Raw genomic sequence first — 20396 nt, forward strand, 5'->3', positions numbered from 1 at the left:
CACTTTATATAGGAAATTGGCGATGAAAAAATAATGTGTCATAATCATTCTTAGTTGAATTAGGGTCACAAATTGGTCAAAAGGATTCATATCCCAAGACCATTCTGTGCGACTGTCAGCAAGATGAGATTCATCATCGGGCTGGACCAAGCGCCATCTGCAAACTCGATATCTGTGCCTATAGAAGGAAAGTGAATCCCTATCAGAATATCGAGGACCTCACTTTACAGGATAGCATTTGGTCTAGCGTCTATGCTTTTAATTTGTATAGAATAATGGCGACGATAAAACTGTGGACCATGATCATTCATAGTTGAATTGGGGTCAGGGATTGTTCAATTTATCTCAAGAGATCGTTTAATGCGACTGTCAACAAGAGTCGTCATCGGGCTGGACCAAGTGTCATCAGTAAACTCGAAGTCCTTGATATTTGATCTAACGAGAAGGATGGTGTCTTCCTTCTATAGCCCTGAGCAAATATCAGAATATCGAGGAACTTGACTTTACAGTATGGCACTTGGTTCAGCTTTTAGGACAAGTAGAGGTCCTAAAACTGTCCCTTGAGGTATACCAAATTTGCTTGTGGTTGGCTAAATGCTTCATATATGTATATGTATGTATATATATATATATATATATATATATATATATATATATATATATATATATATATATATATATATATATATATATATATACATCTTCTTTTTGTTATAGCAAAAAAGCTCTATTTTTAAATGTAATACCATATTTAAAATAATAATCGTGATAACAATATACACTTTCATACATCATTTTTATAATTTATATATATATATATATATGTATATATTTTAAAACATTCATTTAAATCTCCGTACTAAAACAACATAATATTTCTTCGTTATTTCATCTTTTCGAAACTTTTTTTACAGAAAGTGCTGTAACGACTCCAACAATACAAATGTTGTATTTGTTTTACCCTGTTACCTTCTAGGAAAAATAAAATAAATTAATATAAATAATCTCTGCGGATTTAAAGACTGTAGAATGAAAAAAAAACGGAGAATTTAACGAATTGGCGCCCAACGTGGGGCCCGGTGTTTTTTTTAAATGTATTTTTTAAAGTCTATCCATCCGCAAAGATGTATTTTGACAGCTTGGTTAATTCTTCACATAAATTTACGTATTATTTTTGCATGCATCATTAACGAATACCTCTTTTCATCGACAATGAGAAATAACACAACTGGCTTCATACATAAATACACAAGTCCAATGACACCATCGATAAGTTCATATGCACTTAATTAATAATGGTATAAATTGTCTTTGCTCGTCATTGTTTTATTTTTATTTTTAATAGTGTATAATCTATTCTCACAACCAGGACCGTTATGTATTTTTACTCACTCCAATACAAATTTTGGTTTGTATTTCATTCTCAAAAAGAGGTTGAGCCGAGAAGATAAAGTACATTAAAAAATATTTCAAGTAATCTCCGATCTGGATGTAGCCGAGGAAAAATATCACTGTTTTAAAAAAATCGTAAATTTGAGCGCTTGGGTTTTGAAAACACTATTGAACAGTCCAACTTTACATTTTGGCACATGGTTTTTATTGAACTTTCTTCTAGCAACTGATTTCAGAATCGTTGTTCAAGAACCCCCCTGTGCTGTTCTGTTTCTTGATGATCTTTTTGGCTTCTTCCTTGATGGTCACTTCGGAGTAGTTGTTCTGTTTCGATCCCACGGCCAATTTGCTAATCACGTTCGTGCCTCCGCTGCTGGATGAAGAAGAGACGTTGTCGCTGTCAGCGTACGGCAGATCAGTCAAAGGTCCATTGATGAGACTGTGAGAGCTGTTGCTGGTTTTCATTTTGGGTTCCTGCGCCGTGTCGGTTGCGGCATCCATATCATTTCTGGGCGCATCCACGCTCGGAGGAGACCCCAGATCGTGAATGATGGCTTTCTTTGGATCGATTTGGATCTTTCTATTCTCAGCTTTCTTGGACAGTTTGTTGGGAGTCAAGACGTTGACGTAAGGAGGCAGTATGTTCATGTTGTTCAAGTTAACAGATCCGCTGTTCTTCTTCAACGCGTTCAGATTCTTCTCCAGCTGGGCTGCATCCAAGCACAGTGGTATGTGTTTGGCGTAGTTTGAATTTCCCATCGGCAGGATGGTTTTCTTGTACGTTGGCGATGACGACGGGTTGCGGGCTTCCGTGTTTTGGATCTTGGGGAGATTCGATACGGCGATTTCTTGGTGCGGCTGATTGTTGTTCGTGGGACTGTTCTGGTAGCTCTTGCTCAAGCTCGTGTCTGGAGGCTGGAGAGACGTCGGCGTCTGCTGCGGAGTGTCGATGCTGATCAGTTTCTCAACCTGTGACAAAATTATCATAAATTATTATTTAAGGCACTGCTCAGGTACATATAAATGACAAATACTCCAATGTGTACAGGTATTTTAAGCAAACCCTGTGCTGAAAACAATAGACTAATACTAATAGTATAGTAAACACATACTCGTGCATACGTATATGTGGTTGTATACAACAGTATAAGTCTCTGTCCTCGAACAAGAGTTCGTCTCTTTTTAGGAGAGGTGCAGCGTCTAAAATAATTCACGTATTTTAAAATCAATATGTTTTCAATCGCTCAGGAAACTAAATTTTCGAAAATACACAACAGTTTTATTTTTATTTTCACCTGTTTATGAGAACATCTCTCAAACAGTTCTTGAAACTAGTTGTGTTTACATGAATGAACGCAAAACTACTATTATAGAATGATTTATTTTTATAAGTTAAAAGTTTGTAAGTAAATGTTTATTCCTATTGTATGCTTATTAACTTTTCAGTAGAAAAGTTATATTTTTGTTAAGATTTTTTTTTACATTCATAAAATTATGTGTTCTTACCGCAGGGCCATTTCCGGTGACGCTATTACAGCTCCCAGACTTGCTGCTGGCGACTTTTTGCGGCTGCTCCGTGAAGGACGTCTCCCACTCTTCACCCCTGACCTCGGGGTCGTCCAGGTTGTCGTCGTCCTGGCTCCCGGCCGGGACTTCCATGGACGCGAGAAGCCTGTCGGTCGACTTGGAAGGCTGAAACTTGGAGGCCAGCTTCGAGCCCATCGAACTGACCGAGTTATCTGAGCTCCTGTGACAGTGGACTGCGGCATCATCCTTTTTATTTCCATAGTTGTCGTTTATCTTCACGCTGTAGTTCCCCTCGACGCTTTGGTATTTGACAACATAATCTCCTTCTTTTGGCTTGTGGTTGATGTTGTTAGCCTTGTATTCGTTGTGTTTCGGGCCGTATGCGTTTGAATTCATTTCTATGGACGGGTTGACCCTCGTTGACAGGGCGATGTTTCCGTATTCCGGGGGGTAGAGTTGGTTGAATGCTGCTTTCGGACGATCGGAGAGGGGGGAGCCGTTGCTGGTCACACTAGCTTGTGACGATGACAACGCGCTCGCAGCCGTGGAAGCCACGGCCTCGCCTGTGCTAGGCAATCGTTGCGTATGATCCGTTAGCCTGCGGAAAATGGAATCCATTAGACATCGATCCACGCAAAGCACGACACAGAAAGCGAGAAACAATACACATTTACCTATATGTGACAACGATCAGAGACATTAATCATTTATATGTGACAACGATCAAATACATTATGCGTTTTCTAATAGAACCTAGCACATTTAAAACTAAAAAGAAATACATCTTTTTAAAAACATTTTATAAACAAGATTATCATTGGTATTCAAAACGTAGAACCATCGATGTTTTTGTTATTTTTGGAGCTGTTTTTCTTAGTAAGGGTAACATCAACATGCTTGAAATAAATACGGGTACAACATACAAAATAACTAATAAAAAAGAACACACAAAGCGTTTTTTTAAAGCACAGTTTAGAATTTTTTCAATTGCAAGCAATACTTACCACCAGCCTGCAAACATACATCACATAATGCTAACTTAAAAAAACTTATTTTGGCAGCGAAATAAAATCATTAAAGTATACCTTAGTAAAGTATAGTAAGCTTAGATAATTGAAACTACACAAACAATTTTACAGTTTACCAATAATACTAAAAGTGTTAAATTAAATATATTTCTCAAAAAAATAAAATCTTTAGCACTTCATGTTGGCGCCCAACGTGGGTCATTTTTGAAATTTTAGATAAACTGATCTATGTGACAAATGTGAACGGGAGAACAGAACCAGGATATCCAAAAATGACTTGGTATGACCAGATCAATCAGAACATAAAATCCGGTGATTTCAAAGGTCTTCGTAATCGGAGGGTATGTACGACTAGATGTATGGATGAGGAAGCTAGGAGTGTGTCAGGACAGACGAGTGTGGCGTTCCATCCTCCTCTGCAGGGAAACTGCGTGTATAAAAGTAGTAGTGGATAATACTGACATCTGACATTGCGATGAAATCCGAAGCACTAACGATACAATATAGCAACACCAGTGACATGGAATATATGTATATAATTTTTTTAAAAATAAATATGAGGTCGAGGGATCTAGCATCCATTATGTCACTGCGACCGTATAAGGTCTTTGTGATATCCCTCTGTGTCATAGATCACTCTCAAGACCTACGTGAGTCATGTAGCTCACGACCTGCCTTGGTGGTAGGAGCTTCACCTTCTCGGAGTCCAGTAGTGATCCTCCAAGGATGTGACTTCGTTTGCGAGCTAGTGCATCACAGTTACAGAGAATGTGGATTGGTGTTTTATTATCATCCATACAAAATCTGCAGACTGGGGAGTCATCTAGTCCAATTTTTGACATGTATTTCCTCAGTCTGCAGTGTCTTGTCAAGGTTCTGGTTAGGATACTTATTTGTTCCTTGTTAAGCTTTACAGCTTCCGTGTTCACAGTTACATAAATAACCAATTTTATCCCGGTTTAACATCTCTAAAGGTTTTAAACAGGGATGTGTAATGTCACTGTGGCTGATTAGTTTGTGTACCTCCTCCATACAAAATCCGCAGACTGGGGAGACATGGAACTTACCCGCTCGCCTGCTGCGCCTGCAGGTCGGCCGGCTGCGGCGGCTGCAGCGGCACGAGGTAGTCCGAGGAGCGTGGCAAGCCGTGCTATCCACGAGGACAGAAAGACAGACGCAGGGCGTGTCAGTGGAGCAGTCAAGGACAAAACACACACAGTGGGCGGGGTCTGGTATCTCTACGCGGGTCGCGAGCAATGGCGGCGGCTGACATGGGCGCAGAGCTCTCCGCTCTCTGCGCCCATGTCAGCCGCGTCTGCGCCCATGTCAGCCGCATCTGCGACCATGTTAATCGCGTCTGCGACCAGAAATGTGACACTAGGCCGCATTTCAACGCATAGACTCTATGCTATATAGTATACGTTTTACTTTTGATCAAAAACACTACGAAAGGGTTTAAATTAAAATCCCTCTTTTTTTAACGGATTCATCTCATCCTTAACTCCTATCTGCATTAAATGGTGCAAAGGGCACCACATCATATCGACGCCTTGGTAACTAGATTGTTAGATACATGTATTGATGGGTTTGAGTATAAGTGGTGACTGACCGAAGCATTTCGTTGTAACGTAACGTCGCTCGCGGCGAGCATTAGCGAGCATCCTAAACTATGGATGGAGCGCTAGGCTTGCTGTACTGACTATACGAATGCTCGCATCGTAACGTGTTACGTTACGACGAAATGGCTCCGGTCAGTCACCACCCTAAGACCATTTTATTTTGAGATTTTTAATGTAAACACGACTAGTTTCGAGAACTACAGATGTTCTCATCTATACGTGGAAATATACATTTTAGGTCACCCATATGTATGGTTCATAACATATACCATACATATAACAATAAAACAATCAAGTTCATATATAGGGCGTCGATCTGATATTTTACTTTATAACGCAGTTAGGATGTCAGAAAAATAAAATATCAAAAATATGTAAGAAATGTGCATGTTTTCAAGGGGATTTGCCAAATAGGATATTCATTTTTTGGATTTTTATTTTGGGAATCAAACATGCCTGGATTTTTTTAACAAAAATTTCAACATTCAACATAGATTTTGTGCGGATTTAAGACATGCCGAGATTCGTCAAGTCTAGAGACATTAACATGTCTAAAATTTGTATATTGTTTACTATAATTTTTACCAAGCCGTCTTCAAAATGGTATCAGTCATAATTATATACACAATCTGTGTGTTTTCTCCTTTTCAAAGAAATAAAATCATTTTTATATTTAACTTATACTTTGTAAACAGCACTTTATATAAATAAATATAATGAAACATGTGTTGCGGTATTCAACATCATTATCCAACATTTGTGAAGATGTGAAAACTTATATTTGAGAGTTGTGTTCTTGGGACGTTGAAGGATGAAGAAACTATATAGATGTAAAATTTCTATGTATGCAGAGTCGTTAACAAATATTTGAGAAAATGCAAAAACTAACAAATAGGTTCAAATGAGAAGTTCTTGGGGTGTTAAAGGATGAAGAAGGTATAGTTACTGTCATATTCACAATCAAATATTTGTGAAGATGTGAAAACTTATATTGGAGAGTTGTGTGTTCTTGGAAAGTTGTGATGATGTGAAGACTTATATTTGAGAGTTGTGTGTTCTTGGAAAGTTGGGATAATGTGAAAACTTATATTTGAGAGTTGTGTGTTCTTGGAAAGTTGTGAAGATGTGAAGACTTATATTTGAGAGTTGTGTGTTCTTGGAAAGTTGGGAAGATGTGTAAACCTATATTTGAGAGTTGCGTTTTAGGGACGTTGAAGGATGAGGAAGGTATAAGATTCTGTTTCGTAAAATTCATCTGTTGGAACATGGGCAATAGAGGAGATGCTTTAGTTATCTTCGAATTGTCAAGTATTCAACTATTACTATTTAATTCTTATGTATTTCTTAAATTCTAAATTCAACGTCCCAATAACACAACTCTCAAATGTAAGCTCCACATAAAAATTGTGTTTGATAATGACGTCAAATGCATCGAAACACGTGTCACAATAGATTTATTAATATATTTGCATGGCACAAAGTATAATTGAAATACAAAATGGATAACAAAGTAACTGCCGAATCAATTAATGGAAAAAAGGAAAACAAAAAGTTCTACAAATTTTCAAAATATCATACGGAAGTCAAACCAAAACAAGGAATTATTATTTTTAAAAACCACAACAGATATTTAGGAACTTTTTATGCAAAAAATACTTGATTTCAACTCAAAATAAGGCAGTATAAAACATGAAAAACTAATTCAAACGTATATATATCAAATACTGTAATATGTCAATACATTCCCTTATCCGGTTTTAAATGACAGTCTGGTAGGTTGCCATCTATATTATCTAATTTACGACAGTCCAGTAGACTGATATCTATCTTATCCGGTTTTAAATGACAGTTTGATAGATCTTATCTGGTTTTGCACGACAGTTATCATGTATTTTATCCGGTTTACAAAAGTTCGGTAGACTGATATCTATCTTATCCGGTTTCGTATGACAGTCAGGTAGACTACCATCTATCTTATCCGGTTTAAAATGACAGTCCGGTAGACTACTATCTATAAAGAAGTAATGCAATTTGGGATTTTAAAATTAAAGGACTAGCTTATCTAGTTAGGCAATAATCAAACATTTTTTTTTTGACATCTCATCAAAGATGAAGAAGAATATGGAAGTCTGGGCATTTACGGGGCTGACGACCGTCATAGGCTGGTTTTAGTAATCACTTTACACACGTGTAACATTCACCAATTCTACCCATTATTGACAACCACACTACTCCGATTCTTGGAAGTTCTATATATGTGGACCAATTTTGAAACATTGTTCTTGAATCACTAGAACTTCACTAGAGACATCTATTGGTGAGATGAAAATAATAATCAAACACTTAAAAATTAGGAACAGGCTTATTTTTGAGAAGTCAGTTTTCTTTTATGGACACAGAATTTTAACACACTCCTTAACCAATTCACAATCTGAATATTGGTTTGATTTTTTGCTAGTATCATGGCTACGCATAACTAGCTTTTACAAAGTATTTTGACTACTGAATTCCAGTAGTCAGTCGGTTATAGCAGCACCAATGTGTACTTAAAAAAGTCTGTCGCAAAATGTTGTGATTGCTTGTTAAAATGAATATACCAAAGAAGAAATTGTCACGATAATGAGATACTTCTAAATATGGATATGATACAAACTACGCACGATGGAAAGTTCTTTTGGTGGTTTTATCTACACTTGTGTTTTATGTACAAAAGTGTGATATGCTCCACGGGCCACAAGAAGACACCCGCGGGCCGCGGGTTGGCCACCTTTGATCTAGATCAGCCATACTCAACCTGCGGCCCGCCAAGCTTTTTTGTGCGGCCCCCAACACATTTATTATCAGGAACATGATTTACAAAATCTGGCATTCTATAAATATAGAATCGTATATCTTGAGATTTATTTCCACTTTGACGTACAGACATGGAAACCCGAAGAGGATGGTCGTTGTCGTGTCAACATCAGATCTGGTATAAGAGTGTTGCTACTGCACACGCTAGATTTATTCCCAAAAAACAAACATTTGACAGACAAATATGCGCGCTATTATTATTCTGTTTTGGTCATATTTTTATAAATCTCAAATGGTTTTCCAAAAAAACGGATGTGGTGGGTTTCGTGATATTTTTTGTCAAACCAGTATAGTGTTGCGGCCCGCGTAGCTTTACAAAATATATGAATGCGGCCCGAAGAAAAAAAAGGTTGAGGATCATTGATCTAGACAAAGATAAGTTCAGTAGAAGAGTTGTTCCCTACACATACCACAGTATTTGAATATATATCATATATCTTGTGTTGCGAATATAGTTTTTGATCGTACATTTTCTCAAACCAAGTATTTTCATACATAATGATCTAATTTTGGGTCACTACTATGTTGCCAATCAAAAAAAAAATTCAAACGCAGTTCCAAAATATAACAATACATCATTTTGGATTTTCAACCAATTATAGCTGTCGTATCATAGGAACAGTTTTTTGAGAGATCTCCATACATAATTACACTGGCGAACAATTTACAACTTTTATTTTGTAACTGGCTAGAAAATACCTCATCTTTATGCACTTTGCATAGCTGAATTCAAAAACGAAAGCAAAAAAAATGTAGCACGTCAGATTTTTTAGTTATGGATATTTTAAATCCTGATATTGACTAAAGTTTATCTTATTATTTATGTATAAATAATTTTTGTCCACCTCCGTAGTGAAATGGTCAGCACGCTCGGCTACCATACTGGAGGTCCCGGGTTCGATTCCCAGGGGGGGGTCAAATAAATATTAGTGATTTTTTCACTGTAATATTTATTCAATATAACCCTGGACTGGTACCTGAAGCGGAGGGCTGATCACCTTTCTTTCATGTGTTAATGATCAAGATAACACTGCGTTTATATGATGCAGTGCCCTATGCACCATAGGGTGCGGATAAGGGTTTGAAAAATAAATTTATATAAACATATAATGCTATCGTATTCAATGTTAATAAGTTAATATATTTCCACTGTTACTCCATAATTATCAATACTTTTTTTGAATCCCTTAGACCTTAGACTAAAGCATGTCTAGATACCAACCACTATTACGGTTTCAACGTATGGGCTCCATACAAACAATAATATGGCTGTAACATCAAAACTTGACGTGATACAAGCTTGTCACCATATAGACTTTGAATAAGAACGATTAACTTAGTCCAAATCAGTCATCAAAATTTCAGTTACAAAATCATTGTTGGCCAGTGTTATTTATGATCGCTAGTGTTGGGAATGCTGCAGAGCAATGGGAAAATCGATTATAATACTTTATCGATTATCAAAAATCGATAAAACGTTTACTATATAATATTTAACTAATTTTTAAATAAATAAGATACATATTATTTTATCCTTTAAAATAAAATATTCTTTTGGACACACTGATCTGTAAAAATAATAAATAATTGAATTTTCGGTTCAAAATCAACACTAGGAAATCTTTTTCAAAAAATGCCTATAATACGACACATATAAGATATTTGTTAGTGAAATTTTGAAAATAAATCAGTAAAAAACTTAATTAATATTTAATTTTTACTTGATATATAACACTTTTTATTAAATTATATTGCCAAACGTGTTTCGATGTACCCAATAGCATTGATCAAACACCGTTTGCCACTCAAAATCATGATCGAATTCGGTGTTTGATAATGGTGTTGAATGCATCGAAACACGTGCCATAATATAATTAAATAACAAATGGTATTTACGAAGCAAAAGTAAAAGGAAATTTGTCTTTTCATTCAATACAGTTTAATTTACGCTCAAATAAAAAAGTAACATCTTTTAAAATGAACTATCTATGGTTTTGAAATGTTTCGGCTAACTGCATGCAGAGTTGCCAGATCGATATTGCGGCGCGTCATTGCATTTAGGAGGTACTTACTCAGCAATGCAAAAACGGGGTTTGTTGTTACCATGTCAAAACGGGGTTCGTTGTTAATTTCTCTATTTATTTAAAATAGATGGTGCGTTTTATGCGTGTATTACATAATTTCATTTGGAACATACATATATGTTTTTTAATACAAAACATACAGAGATTTCTCGGGGTTTGTAAATATTTTAGTATTATGTTATATACATAAAAGAAATTGATGTTTTTTTCTTACTTGCAATGATTGGCTTTGGGTATCGACGTCTCTGCCATTTGATTCCGGACGCGTGAAGCACGGTAATGGCGCTAGCATCAAATCGGGATCCTGAAAAAATTAAATATCATGTTTTTTTTCAATCTAACCAAACAATTCAAACCAAAAATAATATGAGTCCTATTTATATATAAATCTGTGTAAAAAATAAATGTAAATTTAAAAGTTTGTAGTTTGGACCATAGATATTACCCCGCCTAAATTAGATTGTCCGCCCCCGTAGTGGTCAGCACGCTCGGCTACCGTTCTGGAGGTCCCGGGTTCGATTCCCAGGGGGGGTAAAATAAAATATAAGTGATTTTTTCACTGTAATATTTATTCAATATTACCATGGACTGGTACCTGAAGCGGAGGGCTGATCACCTTTCCTTCATGTGTAAACGATCAAGATAACACTGCGTTTATATGACACAGTGCCCTATGCACCATTGGGGTGCGGATAAGGGTTTTATTATTAAATTAGATTGGAACGGTTTTTATTACTTTTTTCCAAAATATGTTTCTTTCAGTTTATGTCAAATGCCAAATTACAAGGCATCGAATTTATATTAAAATTTGGCTTATAATTGGCCAGTTACAAAATAAGGCACAATATACGAAAAATCACAACATAATTGTTTTAAAACCCAAACATTTTACAATATAGATTTTTTTACTAAAAACACCGCTTTTGTATAGAAAAAAAAAGTTTTTCTTCGATGTAAACATATGATTTTGAAAAGAGTAATTGAAAGGTAAGGAGTAAAAAAATATCGTTCAATATATCGGCAGTGTAAGGGCAAATGGGTTGTTTCTGTCTCAGACCAAATTTTGCAGGAGAGCAAAAACAAACTTGTGAAATTAAATAACTCATTTGTTTTATGTATTCTTATATATACATAAAGTGACCATACGTCCCGTTTTGAACGGGACCGTCCCGTTTTTAGATAGCCTGTCCCGTTGTCCCCAAGTAAAGTTCCGGGACGTCAAAATGTCCCGTTTATCAAAAAAAGAGCAACATACGGTAACAATTATTAAAAAAAAGTGCAAAAAATCGATGGTAGTTTGTAGTATAGCCGTTTCATATAACTTAGCTGAACTAATCCTAGCTTGGTTTCGGTGCATATGGCTCCCGTAGAAAGAATCTTTTCACAGATGAATGAGTTGTGGACGATAGAAAAAACGCAATTACAAGTTGGTGTACTTAAAACGATGTTGTTAGTTAAGATAAATTTTAAAAATCCTGCCAAGAATTCCATTCTTAAGCAAACCCACTTATACGTTCATCAGAAAAATATAAAACAACATAATTTTTTCATAATTATGTATATTATTTATTCCTCTTATTTTCTTTATCAACATTCCTTTCTTTTTATTATTACATAAAAACTATGAAAAAATACGTGTTTTCTTGAATATATATACTTTTACGTAAAAATTGGGACGTGTCCCGTTTTGAGGACAAAAATAAATGGTCAGTTTATATATACATATCTTAATAAAACTAAATAAGTATTGCAACTACAGCTATATCCTTTTGCCGGATTATGGAATACACTATTTTAGACATTTTGTGGAACAAAGTTAGAAAATGAAAAATTTGACAGATATTTGCCATTACACTACCGATGTATTCTAAAATAAAAATTGTGCGAACTAACACGTCTGGCCCTTAGCATGGTTGGTCGCTTTCTAAGTTTGAACGTTTGAGATCTCAGCCTTAACGTTACAAATTATCTGTATTGCACTTCAAATGCATGCGCAGTAAAAAGTCGCAGGGCTCGGATTACTATTCACTAACAAATAACAGATTTTTCTAAATATAACATTTGTCAAGTAATCAAACAACAGACCTGGGTGCAGTGAGTCAGTCTCTCGAAGAGTTGGGAGAAGCTGGGTCTTTCCGGGGGCGTGGGGTTCCAGCAGTCACACATCATCCTGTAGATCTCCACTGGACAACCTGTGGCAAGGAATAAATGTTTAAATATACATATAAAGGTATATACAGCAGAAGCCATATTCGGATAAACCGCGGGTCTTTTTTTGTCATTTTGATTTTAAGGCGCCCAGCGTTAAAAAAAAAACAGACAAATTTTCAAACGAAACATTTTGAGTGTGTCCAAATACTTGTTCACAAAATCTGGATTATCTCCAATTACAGGAGTTATTTTCATATTATTTTTTGACATCTCATCAAAGATGAAGAAGAATATGGAAGTCTGGGCATTTACGGGGCTGACGACCGTCATCGGCTGGTTTAAGTGATCATGTGTGTGATTATAATCCAGGATTTGGACCTCACATACTAATATAAGAGTTTCTGCTTAATAAACAGCTTCTTTACATCTCACCAATAGATGTCTCTAGTGAAGTTCTAGTGATTCAAGAACAAGGTTTCTAAATTGGTTCATATATAAAGAACTTGATCACTGATTGTAATGTGATCACTTAAACCAGCCGATGACGGTCGTCAGCCCCGTAAATGCCCAGACTTCCATATTTTTCTTCATCTTTGATGAGGTGTCAAAAAATAATTTTTAAATGGTTAAATTTAAAAGATTTCATAAATCAAGTTTTTTTTCAAAGAAAATCAAAGTGTTTTATTCATAATAATCAAGTAATCATGGAGACGTTGACAAAAACTAAATAAGATAATATATAATAACAAATTGATAATATTATACACAATTTATATGTTTGATAGATGTTCGAATGATGAAATAAGGAAAGAATGCAAGGCTGAGATAAGTATTATCGATAAAATTAAGAAAGGTGTGTTGAGATGGTTTGGACATGTGGAACGTATGAGTGAGGAAAGAGTGGTTAAACAAATTTATGAGGCGAATGTAGTTGGAAAAAAAAGCAGAGGAAGACCGAGTAAAACCTGGCACAATCAGGTATGTCAAATACTTGAAAACGGCCGGGTCAGGAGTCGTAATAATCGTCGGGTATGTGCGAGGAGATGCATGAATGTAGAAGAGGCGAAGAATGTTTGCAAAGACAGAGTGGTGTGGCGTTCGATTCTCTCTGCCTACCCCTACGGGGAAGCGGCGTGATGGTTAGTTAGTTAGTTAGTTACACAATTTTAAAAAAAAAATATTCAAAAAATATGAAAATGTCTTTCATCAAACAAGTCGCACTAGCGTGGAAGACGTCAACATCCGAAGGTCAACAGCTAAAGCAGTCGACTTCTAAGGTAGTAATAAGAAACCTAGCACTTACCATGAGGAATGTCAAGTCTTCCGCCTCCCGTGACCATATGCATGACCTCCCTGTTGGCGCACCCTGTATACGGCATGATTCCCAGGGAGAACACTTCCCACAGGAGAACCCCGAATGACCTGGAAATCGGATAACATAGCAATAAGATATGATGAACTTTGAATGACCTGGGAATCGGAAGAACATAGCAATAAGATATCGTGAACTCTAAATGACCTGGGAATCGGAAGAACATAGCAATAAGATATGATAAACTCTGAATGACCTGGGAATCAGAAGAACATAGCAATAACATATTGTGAACTCTAAATGACCTGGGAATTGGGAGAACATAGCAATAAGATATGATGAACTTTGAATGACCTGGGAATCGGAAGAACATAGCAATAACATATTGTGAACTCTAAATGATCTGGGAATCGGAACAACATAGCAATAAGATATTGTGAACTCTAAATGACCTGGGAATTGGGAGAACATAGCGATAAGATATTGTGAACTCTAAATGACCTGGAAATTGGGAGAAGATAGCAATAAGATATTATGAAATCCGAATGACCATTTCAGTCGGGTAATTGTCAAATTTCTAAACATAACACATATTAACCTATCCGGGAGTATGGACGTAAATGAACGTCAGTGCAAATTTTCTTCAAAAGAGTATGGAAGTTAATGAACGTCGAAGTCTACCTATCAGTTGATATGATGTAATTTGTATAGTAATGACATCTGTGGATATTTGTGTTTAACTTTGTCATAAAATAAAACCTAGAGATGGTGAGCTTTATTTTTTTATTTAAATTATGTTTACATAATTTCTATCTTCATAATATAAAGATTCAATTTAAAACATACATATTTAATGAAAAAAAAACACTCCCTTGAGAAAGTCGGACATCAATTATTGTACTCCTGGAAAGGTTAATTACATTGTATTTCCCTCCTCTCATAAATTGGGCAAAGTACTCTAGAAGAATAGCGGGAGTGACCTGGATGCGGAAGGCGGAAGATCGAAGAGGATGGAGACTCATGCGGGAGGCCTACGTTCAACAGGACGGACACAGGCTGATGATGATGATGATGATGACTCTAGCTTTCTTTTCTTTACAGTGACTTTTAGTGATTTCCTATTTAGAAAGACTAGAAGCGTATAAGGTGTGGTAAGGACCATTTGAATAGCTTGATAGAAATGGTAATAAAAAACACATATGTATTATTCGACTCGAAGACCTAATAGGTAGCATTTTAGAAGGATAGACAAATGCTTTGTGAACAAGCTAAACATTCAGGTAGGCATCGTGTCTGGGAGACTCACCAAATGTCAGTTTTAGAAGTGAATATCCCGTCGAGGAATGCTTCTGGCGGCATCCACTTTATGGGCAGCATGGCCTTCCCGCCCTTCCTGTAATAGTCGGACCTGTATATGTCCCGCGCCATGCCGAAGTCCGCAATCTTCACCACTCTCCCGGGACCCTTGGAGGTGAGCAGACAGTTTCTGGCCGCAATATCCCTGCAAGCAAAGAGGAAAGGAACGTCAAGATTGATTTGTTATTTATTTTTACCATGCCCTTTTTTTGTGGAACTCCTCACTCTACAGAACATCAAGATTAATTGATTTTTATTTTCACGATGCCCTTTTCTTGTGGAATTTCTCACTCTACAGAACATCAAGATTGATTGATTTTTTATTTTCACAATGCAATTTTCTTGTGGAATTTCTCACTCTACAGAACATCAAGATTGCTTGATTTTTTTATTTTCACGATGCTCTTTTCTTATGGAACTCCTCACTTTACAAAACTTGTGACAATGTAAATAAAAATGAAAATATATATACATCTCAACATGATGAAAATTGATATGGAAGTCTGGGTATTTACAGGGCTGTCAAATTGTCAAAGGCTTTTCTGACAGTTTGTAGCAGCAATATCCGTAAAAATAAAGAGAAAAGGAACATACATATCGATTTATTATTTATTTTCACGATGCCCTTTTCTTGTGGAACGCCTCACTCCATAGAACTCAGGCCAAAACAGTCATAATATAAATAAAAATGTGAATATATAACATCTCAACATCAGTGGCGTGCGAATTAATTTGGGTAGGCAGTAGAGGTAGGTAGTAAGATAAGCTGGTACTACTTAGTAAGGTACTGGTCGCGTTTTTATGTACTGCTTTTCTGCCTATATGGAAGGCACGCCCCTGCTAAACATAGATAAAGGGAATATGAAAATCTGGGCTGTCAAATTGTCAGAGGCTGGTTTAAGAGATAAAGTTAAAGTTATTTTTTTAGATGGGAGTTGCGTATAATGTCCAAGGTTTATAGGTCATTAAATGGATTTTCGTTTCTTATAGCTTTTGATTATTTTTCTTTATTTAAAATTCTTTTGCGTCAAACAATGTTATATAAAATAAATACAAGTACAAAAAAAATAACATACATAAAAAATAAAAAATACATAAAGATAAAAAATATGTTTTATTTATAAATCTGTGTTGGGAACAAGAGGGATAATCTAGTGTGGGCCAGTCAGGAACTTGTCAGCATTTGCTCATTGCTGGGAGGAAACCACGTTGCACTCCTCAGGAGAAGCCGGACTGTTGACTGTCATCAGCTGACCTTCCGTTCCACTAGAAGAGGGTTCGGCATTCGGTGCCTTAGCTTGGTTTATGCAACCAATGCCCTTCACTATTTTTATCATGTATGATACCACTTCTCGTGACAGTTCCTTATGAACTAACACGGATCCAATGTCGGATAGATCCTCACCCAGGCTCCTACAACGCGCCGTCTGTGATAATTCTTCTTCTTCTTCAAACCCTTATCCGCATCCCAATGGTGCATAGGGCACTGCATATAAACGCAGTGTTATCTTGGTCGTTAAAACATGAAGGAAAGGTGATCAGCTCTCCGCTTCAGGTGATATTGTCCATCCAGGGTGATATTGAATAAATATAATAGAGTGAAAAAATCACATATGTCGTGATAATGAGTTAGCTAGTATTTTCTTCTGCTCACCTGTGGATGAACCTCTTAGTCTCCATGTATCTGCAGCCTTTGGCTATATCCAGGGCGCAAAGGACCAAGTCCTTCATCCCAAGACTGCTGCTCCTCTCCGGTTTGGGACGATTCTCCCGAAGGAAGTTCTTCAGATCGCCACCAGCTAACAGCTCGAGGACTATGAAACTGCAAAGAAAACAATGATGTCGTTAGAATCTTCACCTCCCTCGTGAGAAGAACATTTACTTTCGTAAAAAAACAAGAGATTTACAACATTTTGAGAGTGTCCAAATACTTGTTCACAAATCTGGATTACCTCCAATTATAGGAGTTATTTTTCAACCTCACATACTAATATAAGAGTTTCTGTTCAATAAAAAGCTTCTTTTCATCTCACCAATAGATGTCCCTAGTGAGGTTCTAGTGATTCAAGAACACGGTTTCTAAATTGGTTCATATATATAGAGCTTCCAAGGATTTGAGTAGTGTGGTTGTCAATAATGGGTAGAATTGGTGAATGTTACACGCAGCCCCGTAAATGCCCAGACTTCCATATTTTTCTTCATCTTTGATGAGATGTCAAAAAAATAATATGAAAATAACTCCTGTAACTGGAGATAACTCAGATTTTGTGAACAAGTATTTGGACACACTCAAAATGTTGTAGTAAGAAAGTATATTTGGCAAACTTGAACGAACAAGGACAGTCGAAAAAGACTTCAGTCAATTAGAACCTAAAATCTGGTGGTGTCAAAAGTCTGGGCAATGGGCATTTAGTGGGATCAAATGCCCAGACTTCCGTATTCTTCATATATGTCGAGATGTCAAAAAATAATATGATATAAACAACTCCTGTAAATGGAGATAATCCAGATTTGTGAACAAGTATTTGGACACACTCAAAATGTTTTTAAGTAAATACTTGTTCACAAATGGACCAAATGGACACTCAATAAATCATATACATTTATTTAAATCACAATTTTAAACATATTTAAAACAATTTTTTATAGAGACACACCAAGCCACCTTGTGTGTCTTGTCGGTGGAGTTCTTTTTGAATACATTTTTATTGTTTTTAACGATTTTAACCTAAATACATACACACAAAAAAGAGAGAAAAAATTAAGAATATAATTTTTTTATTATTTTTATAAAATTGGCTCTTGATCATTCACCCATTCCTTTATTGCAAGCTGAGACACCTATAGTATAAACAAAATATTAATTTTACTTAACCTTTTAACCGCATAAACTTTGATCCTGAGAGAAACCCGTGCGCGGCGGTATTTTGCCGTTTTTTAAATTATTACTTTTATCATGTATTTAGTTAAGAAACGATTTATTTTCCTAAACAAAAACGTTCAATGGGATTCATTGTGCCTTTTTGGTAATCTAACATACACTTGTGTCACATTATTCTTGAAATATATCGTAATATAAACAAATAAGATCGTAACATAAATAAATCAAAGCACGCATCGTGTGCCACTCTTACCCACTGGCGATGCGTAGCGTCGAGAGTGAGACAGATATAGGGCATGATTATGGCGCGAACTAATTATCAACCTCAAGAAAAATCAGGGATCTGTTCTTTTATTTATCCTTGTGATGTTACAAATTATTAGTCAGATATTTCAACAGATGTTATAAGGCCAAGGATTGATGTATTATTTTATCCAAAGTTCCACACCATGAAAAAATCCCTCCAAGTTGAACTGAGGTTGGAAACTTGGAGCAAAGTAAAAACACATACGCTTATGTCAGCCGCGTATGGGGCATGTTTTGTGAAAACACATATGTACGGTTATGCGAGCCGCGTGGATCCGGAAGTATCTTTGTGATTTGTGATGTTTCCTTACCGTGGGTGCCTGTCGAAGCAGACACCGATCAGGTGCACGATGTTGGGATGGTTGAACTTGGCCATGATGGCCGCCTCCATGAGGAAGTCCGTCTCCGACTGGCCCGTGGACATCTCGGGCAGCGTCTTGACGGCCACCGGCATCTCTATGGTGTCCCCGTCGCGGTGGCGGTACAGGCCCTGGTACACCTCCCCGAAGGCCCCTTGACCCAGAGCCCTGCGGTGAACAAACCAGCATTATAGTCCAGTGAAGACCAGTAAAGAAGTCTAACGCAATTACCATCCAGCGAGGTGTGAGACAGGGTTGTATCCTTTCTCCATTGTTATTTAATCTCTACTCCCACTATGATTTTAAACGAGCCCTCATCAACACCGAGAAAGGACTGAAAATTGAGTTGTGATAAACAATATAAGATATGCCGACGACACTGTTTTATTAGCTGAAAATGTCAGCGGTCTTCAGGACCTCCTTAATTTTGTTGACGAGTCCGGTGAAAGATTGGGGCTAACAATAAATGTCAGCAAAACCAAATGGATGACATTCGGACGGCTTGACTACAGTGGATCAGTATTGCATTTGAACGGCCGTAACGTTGAAAGGGTGGAAAAATTTAAATACCTCGGCAGCATACTAACGCAATCTCTTGACCCAGATGTGGAGATAAAATGTAGAATTGAGGCAGCAAGAGCTACGTTCAATAAAATGAAATCACTCTTCTGCAATGATAACGTAAACTTGAAACTCCGCCAAAGAATGATCAAATGCTATGTGTGGTCTGTTTTATTATACAGGTGTGAAACTTGGACCCTGATAGTTAACTCAATGAACAGACTGGAAGCATTTGAAATGTGGACAGACATGGTTACCAATACCGAAGTCCTGAGGCGAGCTAGAGTTGACAGGGAATTGTTATCAGCTATCAAGGTTCGAAAGATCTCATATCTGGGTCATATGCTGCGTGGGGAAAAGTACCACCTTCTCCAACTTATGTTGGAGGGAAAAATTGAGGGACGCTGAGGGCCCGGAAGGAGACAAATGTCCTGGCTGCAAAACGTGAGGGAGTGGACCTGCATCCCAGGTGTTGAGGAGCTGTTCCGAGCGGCGCAGGACAGGGATAGGTTCGCCGAGGTGATCGCCAACGTTGGGGGGACCCGACAGGGCACTTGAAGAAGAAGAAAGACCCTTAACCGCTTTAACGAACTCTCCAATTCCGTGCTCGCCAGGCCGGCCATACAAATGAGCTCTCCTTTGAGCTTGTCGCAAGCCAGTATCAAATCCCATTGGAATAGATTTTCAATTAGAATATATGTGTCGCCTGCTTTAAAAATCCGCCAGATCCATGTAAGTCGATTTTCCAAAAAATGCGAAATTCTCCGGGTAACATTTATGTTTAAAAGATATTTATATGTCTTTCTTTAGATAAAATATTATGAAATAAGAATTTTTTATTTTTTTTACAGTATTTTGAAAAAACATGAGACACAAACCGATAATGACGTCATTTTAATTTTTTACCTATCCCCGCTCTCTGATTGGCCGATATGGGTCAGAAGGCAAGTTCCATGAATATAGCGAA

The 20396-nt window shown here is 36.9% G+C and overlaps 1 protein-coding gene across 1 annotated transcript in view; it reads right to left on the reverse strand.

The window, feature by feature from the left end:
- Positions 1 to 756: 756 nt before the first annotated feature.
- Positions 757 to 20396, reverse strand: part of Alk (Anaplastic lymphoma kinase) — a 64483-nt gene continuing 44843 nt past the window's right edge. The window contains exons 19-27 of the mRNA XM_088273397.1: positions 18821 to 19036; positions 16977 to 17144; positions 15273 to 15467; positions 13958 to 14076; positions 12589 to 12695; positions 10718 to 10807; positions 5015 to 5097; positions 2899 to 3517; positions 757 to 2361 (exon numbers count right to left, since the gene is read on the reverse strand). Of these exons, the coding sequence (XP_088129523.1) occupies positions 1612 to 2361; positions 2899 to 3517; positions 5015 to 5097; positions 10718 to 10807; positions 12589 to 12695; positions 13958 to 14076; positions 15273 to 15467; positions 16977 to 17144; positions 18821 to 19036 (2347 nt within the window). The 3' untranslated portion in view covers positions 757 to 1611. The remainder of the gene's footprint in view (positions 2362 to 2898; positions 3518 to 5014; positions 5098 to 10717; positions 10808 to 12588; positions 12696 to 13957; positions 14077 to 15272; positions 15468 to 16976; positions 17145 to 18820; positions 19037 to 20396) is intronic.

The sequence above is a fragment of the Brachycentrus maculatus genome, unplaced genomic scaffold, assembly GCF_059751285.1.
Source record: "Brachycentrus maculatus isolate JH-2025_06_01 unplaced genomic scaffold, ASM5975128v1 h1tg000572l, whole genome shotgun sequence".
Taxonomy (NCBI): Eukaryota; Metazoa; Arthropoda; class Insecta; order Trichoptera; family Brachycentridae; genus Brachycentrus; species Brachycentrus maculatus.